General features: G+C 38.5%; 3 protein-coding genes and 1 non-coding gene across 11 annotated transcripts; 3 read left to right on the top strand and 1 right to left on the bottom strand.

Moving 5' to 3' along the window:
• The first annotated feature begins 1,212 nt into the window (after positions 1 to 1,212).
• On the top strand, positions 1,213 to 5,573 carry LOC135610907 (transcription termination factor MTERF2, chloroplastic-like). Its single transcript, XM_065105940.1, has 6 exons — positions 1,213 to 1,940; positions 2,011 to 2,416; positions 2,662 to 2,877; positions 3,082 to 3,189; positions 4,495 to 4,769; positions 5,098 to 5,573. The coding sequence occupies exons 1-6, from the start codon at positions 1,261 to 1,263 to the stop codon at positions 5,321 to 5,323; spliced, it is 1,911 nt and encodes a 636-aa protein (XP_064962012.1). The 5' UTR covers positions 1,213 to 1,260; the 3' UTR covers positions 5,324 to 5,573.
• A 167-nt stretch (positions 5,574 to 5,740) lies between these two features.
• TRNAR-CCU (transfer RNA arginine (anticodon CCU)) lies at positions 5,741 to 5,813 on the top strand. Its single transcript has one exon. It is a non-coding gene; the product is annotated as a tRNA-Arg (tRNA).
• Positions 5,814 to 6,862: 1,049 nt separating this feature from the next.
• Positions 6,863 to 16,163, bottom strand: LOC135586106 (probable BOI-related E3 ubiquitin-protein ligase 3). Of its 8 annotated transcripts, none has more exons than XM_065105932.1 (7): positions 15,678 to 16,163; positions 15,213 to 15,298; positions 11,326 to 13,623; positions 9,985 to 10,027; positions 8,401 to 8,463; positions 7,599 to 7,893; positions 6,863 to 7,514 (listed from the first exon to the last, which is right to left on the bottom strand). In XM_065105932.1, exons 3-7 carry the CDS (start codon positions 11,570 to 11,572, stop codon positions 6,975 to 6,977), a joined length of 1,188 nt encoding a protein of 395 aa, XP_064962004.1. In that variant the 5' UTR covers positions 11,573 to 13,623; positions 15,213 to 15,298; positions 15,678 to 16,163; the 3' UTR covers positions 6,863 to 6,974. The 8 variants fall into 8 exon arrangements, with proteins under 8 accessions (XP_064962004.1, XP_064962005.1, XP_064962008.1 ...); XM_065105933.1 differs by having other exon boundaries at positions 11,326 to 13,071; XM_065105936.1 differs by having other exon boundaries at positions 11,326 to 11,448; positions 11,533 to 15,298; positions 15,678 to 16,159.
• A 372-nt stretch (positions 16,164 to 16,535) lies between these two features.
• On the top strand, positions 16,536 to 18,725 carry LOC103982941 (fe(2+) transport protein 1). The gene is made up of 3 exons (XM_009400043.3): positions 16,536 to 17,185; positions 18,001 to 18,150; positions 18,223 to 18,725. The coding sequence occupies exons 1-3, from the start codon at positions 16,559 to 16,561 to the stop codon at positions 18,526 to 18,528; spliced, it is 1,083 nt and encodes a 360-aa protein (XP_009398318.3). The 5' UTR covers positions 16,536 to 16,558; the 3' UTR covers positions 18,529 to 18,725.
• Positions 18,726 to 22,819: the final 4,094 nt, after the last annotated feature.

The raw sequence follows: 22,819 nt of genomic DNA, 5'->3' as shown, positions 1-22,819 counted from the left end.
ATTCATTTGGTCATAACATTATAGCTCACATGTCTCGTGGTATCAGAGAAGAAGATTTGCTACGGAATCAAGTGGTAGTAACAAAGAGGGATCCATGCACTAATATAAACAGGAGTAGCTGCAAAAGGAGATATAATTAAGTGATGAAGGCATACCAACCAACATGATATCTCTCGAGGCATATCTTCCTATGGATGATGATCAACAAAGAGGCAACACAGCCAAGAAAGTAATCACAACCTACGAAAAGTTATTGCAAGGCTCTAATCCATATACAAACCTGCTCTACTCATATATTATCTAATAATATGTGTGCTGTTCTTTGGTCTTCTTCTTTTTTTCTCTAATAATATGTGTACTGCAAGAAAGTCTTAGACTGTCTAAGCTTATCAACTCAGTGTTTCATGAAACCTATGAAAGTTGAGAGGACAACAACTCCTCATTCTTTTCCATCTCTTTGACCAAATGGATTATATGGCTACATGAACTACATCAAATATGAGCATCAAAATTAATAGATCACACACTACTTTGTTGCTGTTAAACAAGCAGTAAAAAGAGGGAGAAAAAAGCTACTTCAATGAATATAACATTATGTTAGCTTAGATTATGCCCCATGTATAACATTGTCTCCACATTCTCACTTTAGAAACATTATTTTAGCAGTAACATTTAGTTCATATGTGCTAGCTTACATTATGGTCCATGTCCTTCTTTTGGCTTCATTGTATTTGCTATGTGCTAGCTTAAGATATGTACTATGGTTCCATAATTTGATTTTGTGGGTGAAATAAATTCTAGGCAAAACCAAAAAATAAAAACACTGCCTCTTTAGAACATGTCATGCTTGCATCACAATTAATATAAAAAAGAAACTAAATATTTTGGTGAAATGTGGTAATTTATGTTTAGCTTAATTAAAGAGGATCTTGATTTTGTGTGTAAATATTCTAAAATAATAAAAGGGAATATATATATATATATATATATAACTATATAAACTATATATAGTTATAAATACAACTATATATAACACACCATGTTCGAACGATTTCTTGTTCCAGCCCAGACATGTTCCAGGTATTTGTCCCAATCAAAAGCTGGCTTAATAGAGCCCATTTTTCCATCTATTGGGCCTAACCCAATAAAAGCCCAACCAATTCACCGTATGCGTTTCCCCACAGGAAACGGATAAGTGCCGATCTCTCCCCGTCCCTTTGAGTAGGAAGGGAAGCGTAGGGAGGAGGCAAACTCTGGGAGATGATGCTGTGCCATGGCCACCGTCACCAACCCACCGTCCTTGTCCCCTCGCTTCTCCCCCCAAACCCTAACACTGTCCTCCCGGTTTGCGGTACTCTCTTCTCCCGCAAGCCCCTTCTCTTTTCCTCCCTCCGCGCCGCCCTCGACTCCAAGCACCACCTCCAACCCCTGGGACCGGACGCCGAAACGGACCCCCCAAGCCTCTCCCGCCGGCAGAACGCCCTCATCCTTGACCGTTCCCATTCTCACCCCATCGACGGACCTCCCATCGACGACGAGGAGCGGGAAGATGAGCTCACGAGGAAGAAGGTCGTCGAGGAGTACTCCCTCGCCACCCGGAGGGTCCCTAGGTTTCCAGGCTCCGTTGACTTCCCCCGGGCAGGGGCCCTCGACCTGCCGCCGCCTGATCTCCGGCGCGTGTTCGATGGGGATGATCGGTCCCTCAAACGCGCCCTTGAGGTTCGGCGAGGGGTTGCCGCCGAGACGCTGAAGGATGCCCTGCGAGCCGGGAAGATGAGCATCAACTACTCCACGAATCTTGTCTCTCGATTGACGGAATTTGTGGACCGGGTCGTGATCGGAGCCGCGACGTTGAAGGCGGTTCCGGAGTTTGCGCACATGTCTTTCAATGCTCGGGCGAAGAGCTACATCCAGCGCTCTTGTGTCGTTTCTCTGGTCAAGTATGCATCTTTATCTCAATTTTCATAGGATATCGGTCTTTGAGTTTTGATTATGTTCTGTATGCTGTAGGTGGCTGAAGCACAACCATCTGACATACCCCCAAATTGCAAAGGTAATCTGTATGTGTCCTGGTGATCTCCAGCTGGTGAGGCGGATAACCGAATGGTTGAAGTCGATTCATGTGAAGGGGGAGTCTATTGGGGTTGTTCTGGTGAAGGCAGGTCCCCTTTTTGAGCACAGTTTGGATGAACTGGAAGAGATTGTTAATTATCTAGAGAATAATGGGGTGAGGAAGGATTGGATGGGCTTTGTTGTTAGCCGTTGCCCCCAAGTTTTGGGTTTGACCATGGAGGAGTTGGAGTCGAGAGTTAAATTTTATTTGGATATGGGGATGAACAAGAAGGACTTTGGCACAATGGTCTTCGATTATCCAAGGGCCCTCGGATTTTTCAGTTTGGAAGAGATGGCTAATAAGGTGTTTGTGCTTCGTGAGTATTCTTTTTTTGTTTGTTTGATTGTTTTTTTCTTTTTATCCATTGTTGGATCTGAAATCCAACATATGACTGAAACATATTCCAGAGAGGATTGCCCGAAGCAGCAATCAATGACAAACATGTCCAAAGTGTTTTGCTTATTTCAATATATGAAGTTTTTTAAATTTGGAACTTTAGAAAATTGAGTCTTTGGTTATCATTGTAAATGTTGTCATCTTTGTTCCAGGTTCAGTACCTTAAGGAGTTTGGACTAAGCACAGAAGATGTTGGACGATTATTAGCTTTCAAACCACAATTAATGGGTTGCAGCATCGAGGAAAGGTGGAGACCTCTGGTGAAATATTTATATTACCTTGGTGTTCAACGTGATGGGATGAAGAGAATACTAATTGTAAAACCTATGGTTTTCTGCATTGATCTGGAGACAACTATTGCTCCCAAGGTATGATTTTCGCAATATTCTGTTATCATTATTGAATTCTACATACCTCTTGCTTTAAGCTTTATGATTCTAATCTCCAGTACAGTGCTGTTGCATTAAGGGACTATGGAAATTTAGACATCATAAGATATCCAGAGAATGTTTCTATGTTTGTCCATCATATTAATGTTTTCACTTGTCTGTGGTTTTCATGCCATTGTTCAGGTGCGATTCCTACAGGATATAGGAGTCAGAACTGAAGCCATTGGTGGCGTCCTTGTCAAGTTTCCTTCCTTCCTAACATATAGCCTGTACAAGAAGATACGGCCAGTGGTTTGTTATTTTTTGTTATTTTCTTCATTTTGTCATAAAATTCTAGATATTTCATGATACTCTGAATGGGGGTGAGCCTTGGCACGTCTGTTAGGTTGTCATTTTATGACTAGGTTTAGGTCATGGAAATAGTCTTTCTACTTGCAAAAGTAAGATTGCATATATGAACCTTTCCTAGTTCTCTTATTAGTGGGAGTCTCATTTAGTAGGCCACCCATATATTATGATGCTGTCTGTGGAATATTAGTAATTGTTACTTCTGGTGGTTTGTTGTTTGGATTTCTTCATCAGCACTTGAGTTTCATGTTACTAAGAAGTAAGAACTACTATCTGCTTCCTGTCTCATTATGGGTGAGTAAGGAGCTATAAACTCATCTTAGTCTGACAATCTTAATTTTGTTCTCTCGGAACTAAAATCTATAATATATATATATATATATATATATATATATATATATATATATATATATATATATATATATATATATATATATATATATACCATAGATTTCTCAACAGCAGTTGAGAAAAGTAGTATCAGGTTGAGGTTAAATTAATGTTGTTCTGATCAGGTTTGTATATTTGGTGATCGATGCATTTAATAGGAACACCAAAAATTTACCTTGATAGATTCTGGTCAATGTGCGTGTAATATCCATTAATTTTAGAGGTGAAAGAAGAATCCTGAATTCTGGGTCATTAACATAAACAATTATGGTTTGTCCGTAAAGAGCATGATACAACAACAACAGTAAATCCAACAAGGAGGATAGTAGTTACTCTAAAGAAAAGAATCACAGTGACAGTTTCTTGGCTGGTTTGTTCTCCTATGCCTGGAACTTAACCAAATTATTTTTTTTACAGTTTGACACCAGGTTGGAAATGAGTTTCCATAGTGATTTTACTTTGGACATTATTTTTGGTAATTGTCAAGGATAGTTTTTAGTGGATGCATTATGGCTTATTATTGTTATTGTTGGGTGAATACCTTGGTTATTGGTTCTGAAGCAAAACAAAACCCTGTTATGTAGCTCAACTTATCTGGGGTTAAAAGAAACATTACAAGACAGTATGTTAAAGAATAATATTGATGCAGATCAACCAACATTAGAAGGATATGAACAATCTATTAGATACGAAGGGACAAACATGCAAAAGCTAAAGGGTGGTATGTGGAGAAGTCCAATTTGACTTTGCTTGCCATGCCTCCTAATAATCTTGACATCCATGGTTTCCTCTGTTTCTGTTGCTTATGGCCTTAGGCTCTATGTTGATTATATTTCTGCTGGGTCCAAATCTGTACAGGTCGTATTCTTAATGACAAAAGCTGGAGTAACTCAAAGGGACATTGGAAAGGTTATTGCCTTGGACCCACAACTAGTTGGCTGCAGTATCACAAAGAAGCTAGATATCAGTGTTAAGTACTTCCTGTCATTGGGAATACATCTCCAATCATTGGGAGAGATGATTGCCGACTTTCCTATGTTGCTTCGATACAATATTGATATTCTTCGGCCAAAGTACAGGTACCTTAGACGAGTTATGGTCCGGCCACTGCAGGATCTTATTGAATTTCCCAGGTAATCCTTTATTTTGCATGCTTAATTTTTGTCCTAGTATCTGGTGTCTGGCATTTTATTATGCGAATTGTGTCATTCTTATAATGAAGTTGTCAAGCTTGAAAACAGCCAAGGGTGATGATGTAAGAAAATTATCACATATAGCATTATACTTTAAGCAAACATACAAAAGCTTGCTTAAGCCTTCAAATGTGATGAATGCATTTAGAAAAAAATAGTGAAGTATGTCCAATACATTGTCGTTTGATCATGGTGCTAATTTTCTTCTTCCAAAGTCCTGTTATTTGGTTGTACCTGAATTCCATATTATATGCTTTGTTAACTTCAGGTTTTTTAGTTATTCATTGGACGAGAGAATAATTCCACGGCACAAGATTTTGGTTGCAAACAGAGTAAACTTCAAGCTGCGGTACATGTTGTCGGGCTCCGATGAGGAGTTTAATCAGAGAGTGCAGTTTGCTATCGAGAAAAGAAAAAGGTTTGAATCAGGCTATGCAAATTTAGATGCTTCTGATGATGAATCGACCCATGTGGTTCCAGTTGCTTCAAGCTGATAAGCAGGGGAAGCTTTCGGATGTCTACTGGTCCTTGTTGACTGTTTCGAGACCAAGTTTGGTGGGTGGAGGTGGAATTCCTCGAAAGAAAGAGCCATTGCACTGCAATCAAATTGAAGTTGACTGAGTGACATGTTAAATAGTAAAATGAAATGTTAACTGATTGATATATATATTGATAGTTGTTGTTGTCTAACATCCACTGTGTAGATGAACAATAAGAAGTCATAATATTCCAACTATTTGTATAGATCAGGGACTTCTGTATGGACAAGTCCAAATCTCGTAGATCTATTTTGGTTCTTTTGTCTCTGTACTCCGTCACTCAATCTCGAAGATCTCTCTTGCGTGCAGATGGGGAAATAAAAGGGGAACAATCTTCAAATTATAAAAGCTCTAGTGGCAAATTGCTCAACGGCGCCTGTAGCTCAGTGGATAGAGCGTCTGTTTCCTAAGCAGAAAGTCGTAGGTTCGACCCCTACCTGGCGCGGTTTAAATTTAAGTTTCTTGGCACATTTAAATTGTTTTTTAGGCTTTTTAGTTTTTGGTGTGTTTCTGTTTTTTTTTTTTTTTTTGGCACAATTAAATTGTGTATGCTTTTAGTTTCGGGTGAAATTTTAAAAGTCTTTTTAGTGATCTTTTGGTGCAACCCTTTTTTTTTTAGCTTTAGTTTTTGATCAATTCTTTTTTAGTGTTTTTTGCTGCAAGCAAAACGTGCTATAAAGTTCGGTGACAACCTTTTTCTGCAAAAACTTACATTTTTCATATGTTTTTAACAGTATTATCCTCTTCATTTAAAAAAATATATATTTGTTATTACTTTAATGGTTTTTGGTCTTCGCAGAGTGTTCTTTCTTTAACGCCATTGATGAAAACCTTTATTTATTGTCAAAATTAGAGTTATGTATATATATATATATATATATATATATATATAAAAATTAATCTCCGGTTAATTATAGATTACCCTTTACAATTAGTTATCTTCATTATCCTATTTTTTATATTTTCAAATATTATATTAAGATTCTTATATTTATGAAATAAAATATTTAACTTCGTTTCTCCTCATGTTTAATTTGCTGATCATGTGCTAACTTTACCTCACTTCAATTTATCAACAAAGTTGATGAAACGAGAAAAAATAAAATTAAATATTTTACATTCTTAAGTATATAAATTTTAATATAATTTTTAATAATATAAAGACCGAGATGCTAAAATAATTATCCCTATAATCTCCTTCCTCATAGAACCATCCTTCTTGCCTCAAAGAATCCAAGTGAGAATAATAAAATCTATAAATCTATAAACATAAAATTTACATGATTCAACATCCTTTACTTACAACTAAAGGAAGAAAACTGAAAATTTCAACATGTGAGAATAATAAAATATAAGTAAAGATCTCTTACATGAATCAATTTAGACTTCAATCCAAAATCCCTTTTACATTTTTTTACATAAAATTTTTTCTTTAACTTTTATAAATTTATTAGATATAATTCATAAAATTACTTAAAAATAATGGGGAAGATATGAAAGAAGAGACATCACAAGAACTAGTTTGCATTTGTTTCAGTAAGAATATCTACAATAATGACTTCAAAGGAAGCAAGAAAAAGAGATCTTTACATGTCTTGAATTGAATTCAACACATGTTGATGCTGACACTTCCCTTCTTGCTGTAATTGCAGACGGGGCATGCGTCGACGGCCGGGCCGCACGACGCGCAGAGGCACAAGTGCCGGCACGGCAGCAGCAGAACCGACGGCTCGCGCTCCCGGCAGCTCCGACAAACTCTCCTCCACTCCGCCCTCGCGCTCGTCTTCTCCTCCTCCTCCTCCCCGTTGCCTGCGCAGCAGCAGGACTCGGCGTCGTCGGGGGTGGTGGAAGCCTCCGTCTCCGCCTCCTTCTCCGCCACCCTTACCTGCGCCGCGACGACCTGCTCGAGGTTGGTCCGCAGCACTATGGCCGTGGCCTCGCTGCTCCGCGCCAGCCCTTGCCACATATGGTTCTCCTCGAGGAGGCTCTTTATGCGCTCTTCCAGCGCAGAATTGAGCTTCCCGATCCTGGCGATCTCTTCTTCCCTAGCCTTGAGACTCTTCGCGACGCCTTCCTCCACCGTCGCCAGGATCTGCCGCGCGAACCGCTTCCGCCTCTCCGTAAGCTCCACTTGCACCCTCTCCGCCTGCCATTTCCGATTCCAGGACATCAAAACCGCAACCTTTGATCAAAAGAAGCCAACAAAGCCCATCGGAATCGGGAGAATTACGTGTTGCAGGATGAGGCGATCGACGTCGAGCATCTGCTGCAGCTGCAGGTGGGAGGATATGTCGTCGCCAAGAAACGACACCGGGCGTGACCGCTTCCTCGACGCCGCTACCACAGCATCAACGTTGTCGTAGAAGGCAAGGCCACTGTGGGAGGTGGCAGCGGTGGTCACAGGAGCCGACGAATTGTACACGGGAAGGAAAGAAGCGGCAACTGTAGCGCCGGACACCGGCGCGACGAGTCCCATTTGCACAGTATACAAGCTCGGCTGGTTCAGCACTGCACTGTGCTCATCCCTGCACAGCAAACAACACAACGATAAGCCCATCAAGAAAGCCACGACTGCCGGTATAATAGACATGGAACGTGCATGCATGGGGAATGAGTTGGAGAGGAGAAGTGAATGGTGGTAAGGAGTTGATACCTGTTTCTTTGGAGTTGGGAGGAGAAGAGGTGGAGATGGTGGGCTTCAACTGCCATGGAGAGGAGAGGATGGGGTAGGGGAGGGGTTGGGATTTATATTTAAGGTTTTGGTCAATAGAGAGAGAGAGAAGAAAGAGAGAAAAAAAAGTTAAGAGAAAGCAAGAAAGAAGAAACTCTCAATTCTCCAGCCAAAGAAAGCATTCTAAACTTCCATCTCGAGAGTATAATATTCCAAATGAGATTATCCTAATTAGTGAGAAAAGATCCAACTATATGATTGACAGCAAGACATATACAATCTCTAAGACTGTTTTAATTACAGTAAATTAAAAAGAAATTGGCAGAAGATCCCCCCAAAAAAAAAAACTCAGTATGTTTACCTTTCATGCATGTTTTTTGCTCTAAATCTCGTAGTAGTCTTTCCCACATCTCTGCACATCCCCCTAAAAGTCAGAGAGAGAAAGTAAATGTTTACACAATAAGAATATAAAAGAACATGACTTGGATAGCAACATGAAGGGAGAATAATATGGCATCAAACCATTTTCTACAATCACAGCAGAGAAGTTGCTCATGCATTATGCTTGTGGTCCTCAAAAGTGTTCAAGCATTGTGGTTTAGCTCAGAAAAGGTAGCCATTCAACTTTTGGGAGCAGTGCAGTACCACAACTTGTTCATGCATTTCTATTCATTAGCAGTGAAGCATGATCCCCTTGCATTGTTGTTTACCACTCACAGTGATATGGATGACAGATTTGTTCCCTAGTCTCTCTCTCTCTCTCTATTGATGAGTCATGCCTACCAGGCTGAAAGAATGGGAACAAGTAAAATAAGGGAAAGAGAACCAATGCCCATCATGGTGCATGTAGATAAGTGCAACTGATTCCCCTCCATCAACCATCCTGTGAATCCATTGCTGTTCCCATCAACCTCAGCTACACTACTGTCCACTTGCTCTAGTACCAATACCCTTATTACAAGACCTCAAAAAGTTGGAAGGCAAGAAAAAAAGGTGGTCACAAAATTACTAGATTTCATTTAGGGGTATGTAGCAATGGATTCGATAGAGACTTGAAAGAAAGAAGGAAAGGAAAGAGAAGATAACAAGTCAGTTTGTGCTTCTCCCATTTAGGGTCAATTATATGCATCTTCACTTGTGGGCTCCACAATCTATTACTTTCTCTACCCATCAACAACAGAGTCACCCAGAAACCTTTTCCTTTGTTCTATCCCCACTTGGTCAGAATCTCACTGACTACTGCTGGACCTTTCCACTTTCTGTTCTAATCTTCTTTTTCTTCTTTATATGTTGTTGCTCCTCATGTTAGCTTTGATATGTTCAAAGCAAAGGTTGTGCCATATTCTGAACAAAGGCACAGGAAAAGGTGGGAGTCAGGTTCCCACCATACATTCCCAGAGGACAAACTTCTCTGCCTCATCTATTTGAAAGTTGGTTCCATAGGCAACTTCCCTGCCACCACCAGTGCTGTCATTTGGATGTTTGGTCTCCCATTCCCATCATTATTTTGAGCACTGGAAACACGCCTTTCTTGCGCACTTTTGAACATGAACGGGGAAATCATTCCAAAGAGTTTTGCTTTGACTTCATGACCTACTACTGTGACCTTTGGACAACAAATGGATGCTGGCCACCGAAGCTCCTGTGGTGTTCACATAAACCTAATCTTTTGTTCGGCTGAGACACATTCTTTTGTTGGTCCTCAAAATCACACACCAAGTGTGATGTCTCCACCATGGCATCAATGACTTTGAAAAGCTCACAAGAACCACTCTGACAAAAGAATAAACAAGTAGATAGGAAAGAAAATACCAAAGAGCCTATGATGCTAAACATGAAAAGTTAGTCGAAGCAATAAAATAAGTTTGTATTGTTGTCCAAAGAAAAGAAGCCACAAGATCTTAGCATAATCAGTAGGAAGGGAATGAGAGGCAGAGGAACTCACTTTAGCTGGAAGATATGGACGACTGAACAGGCCCACATGTCTCCTGTTGTCCATCACAAGCTGTCATTTACTGAGATGGGATGTGATGCAGACAAAACCATGGAAAAAAGAAAGCAGACCTCATATTCTAATCTTTTAGACTACCAGACAGTATTTTAATAGGATGGATGGAGTCAGTGGACCATGCATGCATCAAAATGTGCCGTTATGTGCGACAATTTGTTGGATGCTCTAAAGCAGGACCAATTCAGCAGCAGTGTGATAAGGACACACAGGTGATGTTAATCATGAACACTGGCCCTGAAAGGTAGATCTCTAGAATTTCTACTCTATTTGTGAAAAGTGAACAACCTAGCTTGCAAAGAAGAATTTTCCTTGATTAGCATAACAAGACAGGACAGCTTCTAGCTAGATCTGGTAGATCTAGGAGAAGAAATTAAAGATCTCTTTCCATTTGATTCTTACAGGTTGGTGGCCTAGGTGGCTGCTTAGAGAAAAGCCTAGGTTTATGCTAGAAATTGATCTTTCTTAAAAACATGCTAAGAATTTTATCAAAGGTTAGCTAACTTAAAAGAGTCCTAAGCAGATCTACGGATACAAGACGAGCCTAGTAATCACACCAAACTATCAAAGGTCAGCTGACTTAAGATCTGAGTACTTAGCAGATCTATGGGTACAAGACAAGCCTAGTAACAATGCATATTTTGGATTTTAGCGATCAAGTTGTCCTTACTAATGCAAGCATTCATATCATTGAAATGGATGAACTGTGAGACACAACACAAATTAGAGTCCTAGTCATTAATGTCATCATGACATTTTATTCCATAAAAAAGCAGCCAAATGTAACCGACTATTTATTTTTTTCTCGAGTATCAGTGAATTATGTAAATGAAGCAGGAAAATGTAATAAGGCTAATGGAGGAATGTACATTGATGGATAAAAATATCATGCAACTATGAAAAAGGAAACAATTTGGGTTACCAGAAACATAGGAGGGCTTGTCCAAAATACAACTAAAACAGATCACTGAGTTCAATTATTTAATATGGTTGATGTAGCCAAATATTGTGAAGAAGTGAAAATTTTATATATGTGATGGTCTGCAAAAAGTAACCCAAAATGCAGGAACATGCTCATTGATAAAGACGAGCAAAAATGATGCATGAGAAGACTGAACAACCAGAATCCAGGTGAATCACAAGAAATTAAGTGGGCTGTGAGAAGCAAGTGCTTGGTGACCAATAATAGAAGAATATAAAGTTGCCATAGTAGTAAGATATGAACATGATAAAGAAAGGAAAGATTATTTCATCCAATTGAAATTGAAGTTGACATACCACTTTCTGATAGAGGTGAAGAACAGCGGCCATGAAGTAGATCTAAAGACACCTTTAGCTGCATCCACTTGAAGATCACAAAAGCATCAAGAAAACCAAAGCATACCAGAAAGGATCCACCATCTGTTTGTTTTTCAAAATTATTTTCAGAGGATAGTTTCTTCTTGATAGCAAAGACAACAGTCAATTTATGGAATCTGACCAAACCTAATAAGCCGTGCATATATTCTTCACTAGCACCTTTCATTGCTGATCATGGTATGAAAGCAAAATGCCTGCACCTCATGACACATTATTCAAGCCCATCATGTCTAAGATAATTTATGTGCTTGTCTGCGGTACTTGAACGATGCATCTTTAATCCTTCTGCAACCAACTTAATCCTTGGATGTAATCATCCAGTTCCATCTTATTGCATTTTCCATCAAGGAATTCCACTTAAGACCTTTCGTACTCCCATATCCTTTAGTTGGATTTCTCACTGCCCTATACTATTAATTAAGCTGGAAACTAGTCTTATGTTCCCTTCATGTCGCAGATTCTTCTAGCAGCACCTTTAGTTGGATTTCTCACTGTCTTATAGGAGTAATTAAGCTGGACAAAAGTGGCAAAAAGTAGACTCTTATGTTCCTTCTAGTCATACCTTAGCTGAAACTCCAAGATGCCTCCAGCTCGGGTGGTTAAAAAATTTTCAAAACAAGGTCAGCACCAGGCTAAAAAAATAGTCTTAATAAAGCAATTAGTCTTCCAAGAATCACTTGCTATTTCTTTTAACTGATACCAAAAGCTAGTTGTGGACATGACCTGATTAGAGAAGGCTTATTTAGTTAAAAGAAAGTAGAAACAAGCATGTCCCATGACGTGTCATCACCAGCTATTAAATGAAGTTGAGAAATAAAGATGACCAGAGGGAAAAAAGTGAACAAGTCAAATTGGAACTCTAACTCTATGTTAGAAAAGCTCATTCCCTTCAGGTTAATATGAAAGACACAGGTATAATATAGTTTAGATAAAGTAATAAAACACCTCTAATGTTGCAAAGCATATAACTTAAGCACTGGCTACAAGCTAATTATTATAGGCCAAGATTTGAAAAGAGCCAAGATCCATATGAATATTTCACAGTTCACACAATACTTTACATTCCTTAGAACACAGATTTGGAGGTCAAGTAGCCATTTGTCAGTTAAAAGTTCTGAGAAAAGAGGAAAGGAAAAGGGGCTAGTCTCCTCCTTCCCTTTCTAATAAATAAGTTTCTATTTATTGTACGTGAAAATTCACAGATAAAAATGCACATATTTGACAATTCTGCAGCAGATATAATTGTGCTTCTTGTCCAAATCCATATTTACCTACCTCCCACCACTTGCTAGCAAACAACCTTATCCATAGCTGAATGCTCAAAAAGCACTATATAAAGCAGACATTATACTAAAATATTCAAATAATATTGCTTCAGTGCTACGTATGACAATTGGGCTCAATTTAATTTCCGAGCATATTGTCCTACCATCAGTTATGAATATATACAGTTACAACATGTTAATTTTTTATTGAGATCCACCAAGCATATTGTCCTACCATCAGTTATGAACATATACAGTTACAACATGTTAATTTTTTATTGAGATCCACCAACTTTTCAATCAAATCACATCAGTTTCAGTCAAGAGTATACAAGTGTGTGGATCTTGTCACACACTATTCTGACTTGTAGAAGATATGCAACACCCGTTCCCAAATTAACTGCAATCAGCCAAGATAAATGTATTAGTAAGAAAAACTAGATTGGTTCACTTTGGAGATGTCCTGAGAGATAGAACATGACCAAAGATCACTTTAATCAGAAATAATAAGAAAAATACCGAGGTTCATCGTATCATAGTGTACCACTCGATACGGGCGGTACATCAATATGCCCGATATATCGTGTCTCGGTATGGCTCGATACAGTTAGATATGCATTGTACTGATAGCTGATCAATACACTGATACGGACCGATAAGACGAACCATGAAAAATACCACAGTATTTGTTCTCACATCACTCTAAAGAGTGCTTAACTATAAGAAAGGATCAATATCACCAACTACGAATCTTGGGAATGACTTGTTATTGTTGTCATCATTAAAACAGAACCCTTATGCACTACTAAAGCCGGAATCATGCTTTTGTGGCCACTATCACCGGATCAATTGGAAGGAAAGATCAGAAAAAGCTCATGACCTTGCCTAATAAATTGCTCTAGGGTTAGATATCATGCGTGCAAGTTATTCAAGTCCTAGTCTGGATTTACACCTGAATTCAAATGACAAAAGAAAACATACTAAGAACTTACCATAAAGTTAAGTTTTAAGAAACAATAACAATAGGAAATATAAATAAAAACATAAACAATCACATTTTAAACAAGTGTTTACTATAGTAGTGTAATAAATATGGTCAAACATTAGAAGAGTTCAAATGTTACTTTACATATTTATGTGCTCTTCTTTCAATAACCAAAATGTGACACAAGCATCTACAGATGAAAACGATGAAAAATACTCATGTGAACTTATTACTTGAACCACTAAGTTGCAAATTACAAAGGTATTATGGCCATCCAACACAGGCCACTATCCTGATGCAGCTCCTTAAATACAAATGACCAAGAAGCAGAGAAGTTTTAGGCAAATATACAAGAATGCTTGTAGGAACAATCAACTTCATCAAGAAAGGGATAAGAGAAAAAAATATTTTTAACTGAAACAGAAAATGCTGCATGCATTTTGAAGCTTCATTGCATAAAAAATTATAGTACTGAACATTGGAATATCTACTAGCATTAAACATTATGATAAACACGTTGAAAGTCAGAGTAGAATAAAATTTACTATGGTGTTCTAGCATAGTTAGTCTCTCTGAAAATCTTGCATCAGTGAATGTTACAAGAACATCCAAAAAGATGAATGTTAGAGAGACATCATCTTGCAGTACAGTTGACTGTAGCTTGCAATCGGTCAAACATGTTCTCTAGAAACCAGTGATAACCTGAATGAAGAGAAGGGCTATGGTCACCTGAAATAACTGAAATGGACGGTCATAACATCGACCATTTTCAAAGGACAAGTTAAGCATTTAACCAAAGATCAGATATCTCTACCCATGAACTTATCTTATTAGAAGTATAACATTATAGAAAGTGTTGACAGCATGATAACTTTTAAAATTAATTCCTGGTTCTGAATCTTTGATAACTTCCAGTCTACTTGAGTGACAATATGACAACAAGAAGAAGTAAAAAGATCTTAAATTCATATTTTCCATGTACAACAGGCATTTTGATGTGTTCCATGAAAGTACTCTTGTACATGTAAATTTGTACCAATTCTTCCCTTGACAAGGAGGACGCATGTATTCTTATGGAAAGCGTAATTCTACCATATCGACTATTAGATCATACTTTGAAACTAGATTTTATTACAAGAATAAGAACAGCTGCAATAAAATCATAGACAGTTAAAAGAAATCATGGCAAATTGTGCCAGCAATCAAAGTTCAGAACTCTTGTAATCAAACATAAACAATAATTTGCTAAGGTAGGCAACAAATAATATGTAAAGTGAACTTTTAACACACTTCTGAGAAGCAATGGATTTCACAGGAACTATGATGTTCAACACATAAGTTTCTGATATTAGAGTTTTTAACACGTGATTATATATGGCAAGTGTACACCCACACATAATGCATCTTAGAGGTACCTATATGATTAGAGATATACTCTGTTATGGCAATATAGCAATACTACAATTGCATGCAAAAATTCAAAGAACTAAAGACCATCAATTGCATAAGAAATTATGGCGATTGAAAGTTGACAAATTTTTTCCATCAATCTATACCACTTTCTTGAGAAAGAGAATGTTCCAACAGTACTTCATCCAATTGAAATCCTATGGTCATCAACTGAGGTCCGTAGGTTTTGTTCCTACATGCATGAAGTAAAATCACAAATCAGGCATGGGCTTTAGGATACTGAAATGAATTGTTGACATGGTAAATTCTAAGAACAAATAAAGAACCACAATGATCATCTCTAGTTTCTCAAGATTATTTTAGTATCCTAGAAGAAGTAAACAAAACCATGAATACGAAAAACCTACAAAATCATCCTACTGGTATATTCTGGAAAATCATTTCTCTGCATGTAATAGTTAATCTCTCATCAATGAAGATGGTGTTTAACTCTTCAAAAGCAATGACTACACCATCATCTCAAAGGCACAATTGCAACATCCAAGAATCAATTCCAGTAAAAAATTCCAAACTTGCAACAAATGAACAGCTTGAATCCCAACAAAACGTACCTGATAGGAGGAAGATCTGTTCAAGACAAGACGAACATCAAACTTCACCATCACAGATTGTTCGTAGATCGAACCAGGGTAGTCCCGAAAACGCGCGCCGCAGCCCAATTCTCGAGCGGCAAGAGAGGACATTTCTCGAACACATGGTATGCATCATCAACCATCGCTTGAAGACTCCAACATCTATCGAGGCGATACTTTGTTAATACTCCAGATCGCCTACGAGCACGACTTGAGCCACGAGACGCTGACGTGGTGAGCGCCCACAGATAGCGAGGGTGAGATGTCAGGGGTAAGGAGTACGGCACGCGGGAGGTGCCCGGTCATTTGATGAGGTAAGCGGTACGGCACGCGCTACGGAACACTCCGGCTTGTGTCTAGCCGAGGTGGCACGAGCGACGCTCTCTTTGCCCAAAATACCGCCGTTAACCAATCCTGCCTTTGAACCACGAGACGCTGACGTGGAGAGGGCCCACGGAGAGCGAGGGTGAGATGTCAGCGGTAAGGAGTACGGCATGCGGCAGGTGCCCGGTCATTTGATGAGGTAAGCGGTACGGCACGCGCTACGGAACACTCCGGCTTGTGTCTTGCCGAGGTTGGCACGAGCGACGCTCCATTTGCCCAAAATACCGCCGACGTTAACCGATCCCGCCTTTACTAAGCGACAGATCACGGAGGCTATTTCGTCATTTCATTAGTAGTAATATTCCGTTCGGAATTGGTCCCACAGAAAAAGTCAACTGAGGAGAAAGCAGCATGAAATCCACCCGCTTGCAGTGATCACACGTAACCACTCGAGCTCCTAAACCCCTATAAGTACGCCCTCCAAGCTTGGAGGTGCAATCATATCTCCAAAAGCAGAAGCAAGATTCGACAAGAACATGACCTCTCATTTCCCCACCACCATCAGCTTCCTCTTCGTCCTCCTCCTCTCCAACTCCGCCTCCGCGGCCAACAACACAGGACCCGCGACGCCGTCGGAGTGCGACGCGGCGTCCCTGGGGGAGTGCTACAACAAGCCCGAGGCGCTGCGGCTGAAGCTCATCGCCATCGGCACCATCCTCGTGGCCAGCATGATCGGCGTCTGCCTCCCGCTCTTCTCCCGCGCGGTGCCGGCTCTGCGGCCCGACCGCAACCTCTTCGTGATCGTCAAGGCCTTCGCCTCCGGCGTGATCCTCGCCACCGGCTACATGCACGTCCTGCCCGACTCCTTCGAAAACCTCAGCTCGCCGTGCCTCCCCAAGAACCCTTGGTCCAAGTTCCCCTTCACGGCCTTTGTCGCCATGTTGTCGGCCATCTTCACGCTGATGGTGGACTCCCTGATGCTGACATTCTACAACAGAAGGAAGGTCAGCAAAGCGACGGTCACGGACCATGAGAGTCCGATCCACGAGATGGTGCCTGTTCCGCATGGCCATGGCCACGGCCATTGCGGCGTGCCGCAGCTCGATGCGGACGGCAAAGATGGGCAAGAAGCAGTCTTGCTCCGAAACCGCATTATAGCACAGGTTAGCCTGCAACACGCTCATAAGATTTCCCTCCTCAACTCATCACGAGACTACCCTCCCGATATCCAATAATATCATTAGCATATCTTAGATCCACTAACACTGGAATTGCAACGAATGAAGAGCAGCACATGCATGCTCAGGATAGAGAGTAGGAGGTCAACATTAACCAGAGTGGCCTCTCCGAACTCGAGAAACTAGGAAACGTCAATGCTGTTAAACTATGACATTTGTCATTGGATTAGATACATAAGATCATGATGATGGAAAGAGTTTGACTACACCAGCAGTATATATATACATAATATTATGTAGGTACGAAGGTGAATGAACTTATCAGTTTACAGGTCAAACCGCAAACCGACAGATGCAGGCATCGGTGATCATAACAAGCTTAGGAAAATGTGAAAGAGAGAGTCACTTCAACGAAGACTGATTTGTTTATGTTTCCCAAAGTCAACAACTTTGATAATGCCAATCCAGCATGAGGTTTTGCCATCACGTTGGACAACAGATAGTACAACCACTCTGCTTACTAAATTCCCGAAGTCCAAATGTTTAAGCCAAAGTATGCATCTATAGATCACGCTTTCACTATCTTATTGTAGTCATTTAGATGTTGTACACACTTCGTACGAAAGTTATGTCATCGACTATCTTATTGTATTCATCTAGATATCGTACACACTTCGTACAAAGTTATGTCATCGACTATCTTATTGTGGTCATTTAGATATTGTACACATTTCACATCAAAGTTATGTCATCGATGACCTACGGACAATCGAAAGTAAGTATTTGCTGCATGGGTGCAGGTGCTGGAGATGGGCATTATAGTACACTCAGTGGTGATAGGGCTATCAATGGGAGCCTCTCAGAACCCTTGCACCATTCGCCCTCTGGTGGCTGCTCTTTGTTTCCACCAACTCTTTGAAGGAATGGGACTCGGTGGTTGCATCCTTCAGGTACAACCAGAGCACATGCATAGATACATCCGGCTTTGTCTCTCTAACACATGAACTGTGGGGTGGGTGCAGGCTGAGTACGGGAAAAAGATGAAGGCCATCTTGGCCTTCTTCTTCGCAACGACGACTCCGTTCGGGGTGGCTCTCGGAATCGGCCTGTCGAACGTCTACCGAGACAACAGCCCCACGGCTCTCATCGTCGTCGGGCTGCTGAACGCGTCGTCGGCGGGGCTGCTCAACTACATGGCTCTGGTGGATCTGTTGGCGACCGACTTCATGGGTCCTAAGCTGCAAGGCAGTGTGAAGCTCCAACTCTGGGCGTACTTGGCCGTGCTCTTGGGTTCCGGGGGCATGTCTCTCATGGCAAAATGGGCTTAGAGGATGTTTGATATGTGAGACATGCAAGGTTCTATTTTGTAATAAAGCTGTTGTTGTGTCATCTGTTGCTTTGACATTGTATGAATCCTATTATACAAAGTCAAAGGCCATTGTCCAATTGCTAGAGCAAAAGAGTGTACTGTTAACTCAATTGGACTTTCTTCGAAGAAACATTTAGCCTCTACCTTATTATACCACTTAATGATCTCTTCACATTTCTTTTGTCTTTTGTAGTATAAAACATTACATCAGATATTGTATGGTAAAAGACAAGATGTTTGTAAAGAAGATCTCAAGGACATTGCACTTCCCTCACAAACATGAAGAAGAATAAGATAGGAATTGACTTGGTTTGTGTGATAATCTTAATTATGGAGGAGTTAAAGAATGCACTGACTTATTGTTAAATTAATTTTTAATCCTAAGTTGCCCATGGTGATAATATTTAGTTTATTTTATGAGAGAAGAGGATGATGATACTACATATATGATTTGAGGAAGCATCCAGAAGTGTGAAGTGACATATAGTAATTGGTTGGGATTTTTTTTCAGATAAATGGGTCTACTTAAACCCACTTAAATGGAGTTTAGATATTATTTAATCTGATTTTAGATGTTCAGAAGTATGTGTTTGTTAAATAACAATGATAACTATTCTATTCTTGAATACTCAGTCAATCTGATCTATTTAAACCATGATCTATTCTATTCTTGAATCATGGCAGATCCAAAAGTTTAAGGCCTCATCCAACAAAATTTCAAATGTAAATTAAGCTGTAAGGATCTTATTAGATCATCACAAGATTCTGAGATCAAATTCCATCTTTATCATTTATATTTTTTTAAAAAATAATTAAGTTGTGTTCATATACAAATACCAAGATAATTACCTTAATTATGGTATAATAAAATTCATGGGTAACTTCATCCAATACTGTTCTTAATCCCAACCTAGATGAGGTTTAAGTTTTTCTTTTTCCCAAAAATATTGGATCAGGACTATGCATGGCTGAAATGAATGAGAAATACAAAAATCTTGTTTTGTTTGCTAGGGAAATAAAAGAAGATGATAATGCTTTATATTGCCATCTTTGGTACTCTCTTTCTAAGTAGATTGTGTTTAGTGTTCCTGTTGGAAATAGAGTCAGTTAAAAGATCCATGGTAACATATTCATAAACCATCTTGCCACCAATCTATTTGATGTTGTTTGTATACATTTACTCAGCAAGGATAATAAATGAGCCTCTGGGGAATGTCATCCTTAAAATACTGAATCCATGCATGCTACACAAAATGACATTTTATATTTACATTATGAATTATTAATGATTAAATATAGTTTATCAAATAGAAAGTGGAATTATTAGAATCAAGACTATCTTAAAGTCTGTGGTATTCATTGTTGTGTATCCAATTCAATATAACAGAATATTTCAAAAAGAAATTTCTTGATAGCATATTAACTTAGATTAGAGGTTTTATAGAAGGGAAAGGATTAATAAGGTTTACAGCCTTTAATATTTTGGCATAGGAAATCAATCTGATTTGGTTTTCATATAAAGTCACTTTGTTTCTAGGTATAAAATATAAATGCAACATATATGCCATGCATTAGAGCAAATGTAAGAAGGGCTATATAGAGAAATCTTTTAGAAGTAATTAAAAAACAATGAGTATTTATACTCATTCAATAGGTTAATAATGCTTTTTATTAATGACTAGACATGTGAAGCATTCTTGTGTGTGCATAATATGCTCCTCTCTCTCTCTCTCTCTCTCTCTCTCTCTCTCTCTATATATATATATATATATATATATATATATATATATATATATATATATATATATATATATATATATATATATATATATATATATATAGTATTTATATTTATATTGAAGTACCAACCTGTTTCAGATGTTTCTCTAGCAATACAAGTGATTGCTAGATTTTGAATGAGAATGGAAGCAGTGAAGCCTCAGATAGCCCAGTCATCTCCTTCTTGATGTTGAAACAATGTGGCAGCATGCAGGCCAACTTCCATCCTTGTTCATGAGTTGGTAGAACTAATCCAACTCCTTCACTAAGGGCATGGGAATTGGACATCGCTGCCAGTTCAAGAATGCTTGTTTTGATTAGAAAAAGAGTATGTTCTGATCATCTTTAAACCATAATAATCATCCACTGCAACTATAAATGATGTAGCATCATTCCGAAAGTTCGATAAATTACTCAATTAAGAGCTCCTTATGCGTGGAAAAATAGAAAAATTCTGAATTCTCTATATGCTATTATTTGACAAAATACTGAGAAAATTAGTTCATCAACTGCGAAAGAAACTTTACATGAATTTGCATTTTGTCATTTCAAAAATAACATGATGAAGGTTTAGCAGAAGAGATAATACTGAATTCGACTGTCAACTCAGAACTATAACCCACAGTTCGCACCTCAGAAAACTATATTTTTCCAAGGCTTTTTTCGATGCAATTATTCCTATTCTAATTAGAAGTTTCTTTACCTTTTACAGTTTTCAGATGAAAAATTATACAGGATATAAACCTTGGACTATTATAATTCTCATTAGACTAAAGTAATTCCAAACTTTAGTTTCTTCAGGAGAGAGATAATTCCAACTGTACGCAGAAAAGGGATGAAATAAATACATTTTATGATGATTTTGTCTATCTTTTATTACAGAAATGTGTTAATGGAATCTAAAATCAGTGAAAGAGAATCCATTTTCGTCTATAGATTTCAAGAAATAAGATTTAAAGAAAAACGTAATCTAGTCTATGAGGCTTCTACCAAGTTGTTGTGAAGATTAGTACCAAAAGATGTTATTTTCATGACTCAAAATCTAAGTCTTAAAGGAACAACTTGAATAGAAAATTCAACTGCAGAATTAGAAACTTACAATCAGTCATGAAATAAACAATTCAGTCACAAAATGCTAAAAGTCAAGTCCTACTTGTTTGCTGTAGTATTATAGAATGTTGTGGATCCCAATGACAGGTCAACAATGACATTTCAACTTAGGAAACAGAGATCAAAGTCAGAAAAGCATCTCATACTCTTCAAACCTCATCCTGTAGTCCAAGTCTTGAGCTATCAACAAAGAATCATCCTTCAATATAATATCTGTAGGGTCTAGCTTGACTCACACAATTCATTTTAGTCAAATACTGCTTCATGCTATGACTTAACTCACAATAGACTGACATTATTGATGTCATGAGACAATTGATGAGTTCATTCATAGTGGTGAAGTGAAGCATTTATCAACTTCCTTTCTTCTTGCATCAGCAAGACTTCTTACAGCCATCAACAGTGCTGCTAATTGTCTTTCTGCTACTAGAAGGTTGGACGTCATCAATTATTATTTTATATTCATTTCATCTCCTTTCTGGTCATTAGACAAAGTCTGTTGGTCATTCATTGCACTATTATGACATTTATTTCAACACTTTAGAGTCTATTGTTAAGCCAAGTAAACAGTAATAAATGGGGCTCTCTTCAGTGGAGAATGAGATGTTACATTTATTACCCATCGACTATTTCTAAGCAAAGAATCTTTTCAATTATTTAGACATGACACCAAGGCAGTGATGAATGAACTACTTTTATAGCAGAAATAATTGCTAATTCAATTCACAAGTCCTTCTTCCTTATCACAGTCATTAATTTGGAAGCTCCTAGTCAAAGCTGCTCCATGATCATTGACCAAAACTTTGGATCAAGCAAATAAGTCCAGCAAAATATTTCGCCATTAAGTTAAAATGCTTGATATTAATAAGTCATAGTCAATTTCTACTGCCTGCAAGTAAGTCAGTCAGAAAGAAAGTTTAGCTTTAGTTTGACCAAAGTAGTTTTATGTTAAATGGTGTTGATTCATAAGTTGTAGCATGTATAGTTTTTAAGATTTTGCTCCTAGTAAGGAAGACAAAACAAGATCTTGTTTGATGTTACATAAATGCCCAATCACAGTCAAAATTTTCTTGTTCTCTTGACAGCCATTGGTCAGAACTATTGCAAGAGAGATAATTCAAAGTCAAACATGGAGTTAATTGCTGATGCAAGAGTTTGAAAATGTAACTAGGGAAAAATGAAGTCAATTTGCCTTAAAGATCACGGAAGAAGTTCAAATATAAAAGAGAATTGAGTCAATTAATCTACTTCTAACATTAGCAAATTAATAGAAGGATGTTTGAATATGCAAATCTTGACATGACTAGGTAGATATGATTGTCACTGATTTGTACAAGAGATCAGATACTTTGGTTGCTGTA

Source organism: Musa acuminata, chromosome BXJ2-4 (genome assembly GCF_036884655.1).
Source record: "Musa acuminata AAA Group cultivar baxijiao chromosome BXJ2-4, Cavendish_Baxijiao_AAA, whole genome shotgun sequence".
NCBI classification, from domain to species: Eukaryota; Viridiplantae; Streptophyta; class Magnoliopsida; order Zingiberales; family Musaceae; genus Musa; species Musa acuminata.
This window is presented reverse-complemented; position numbering and strand designations above follow the sequence as displayed.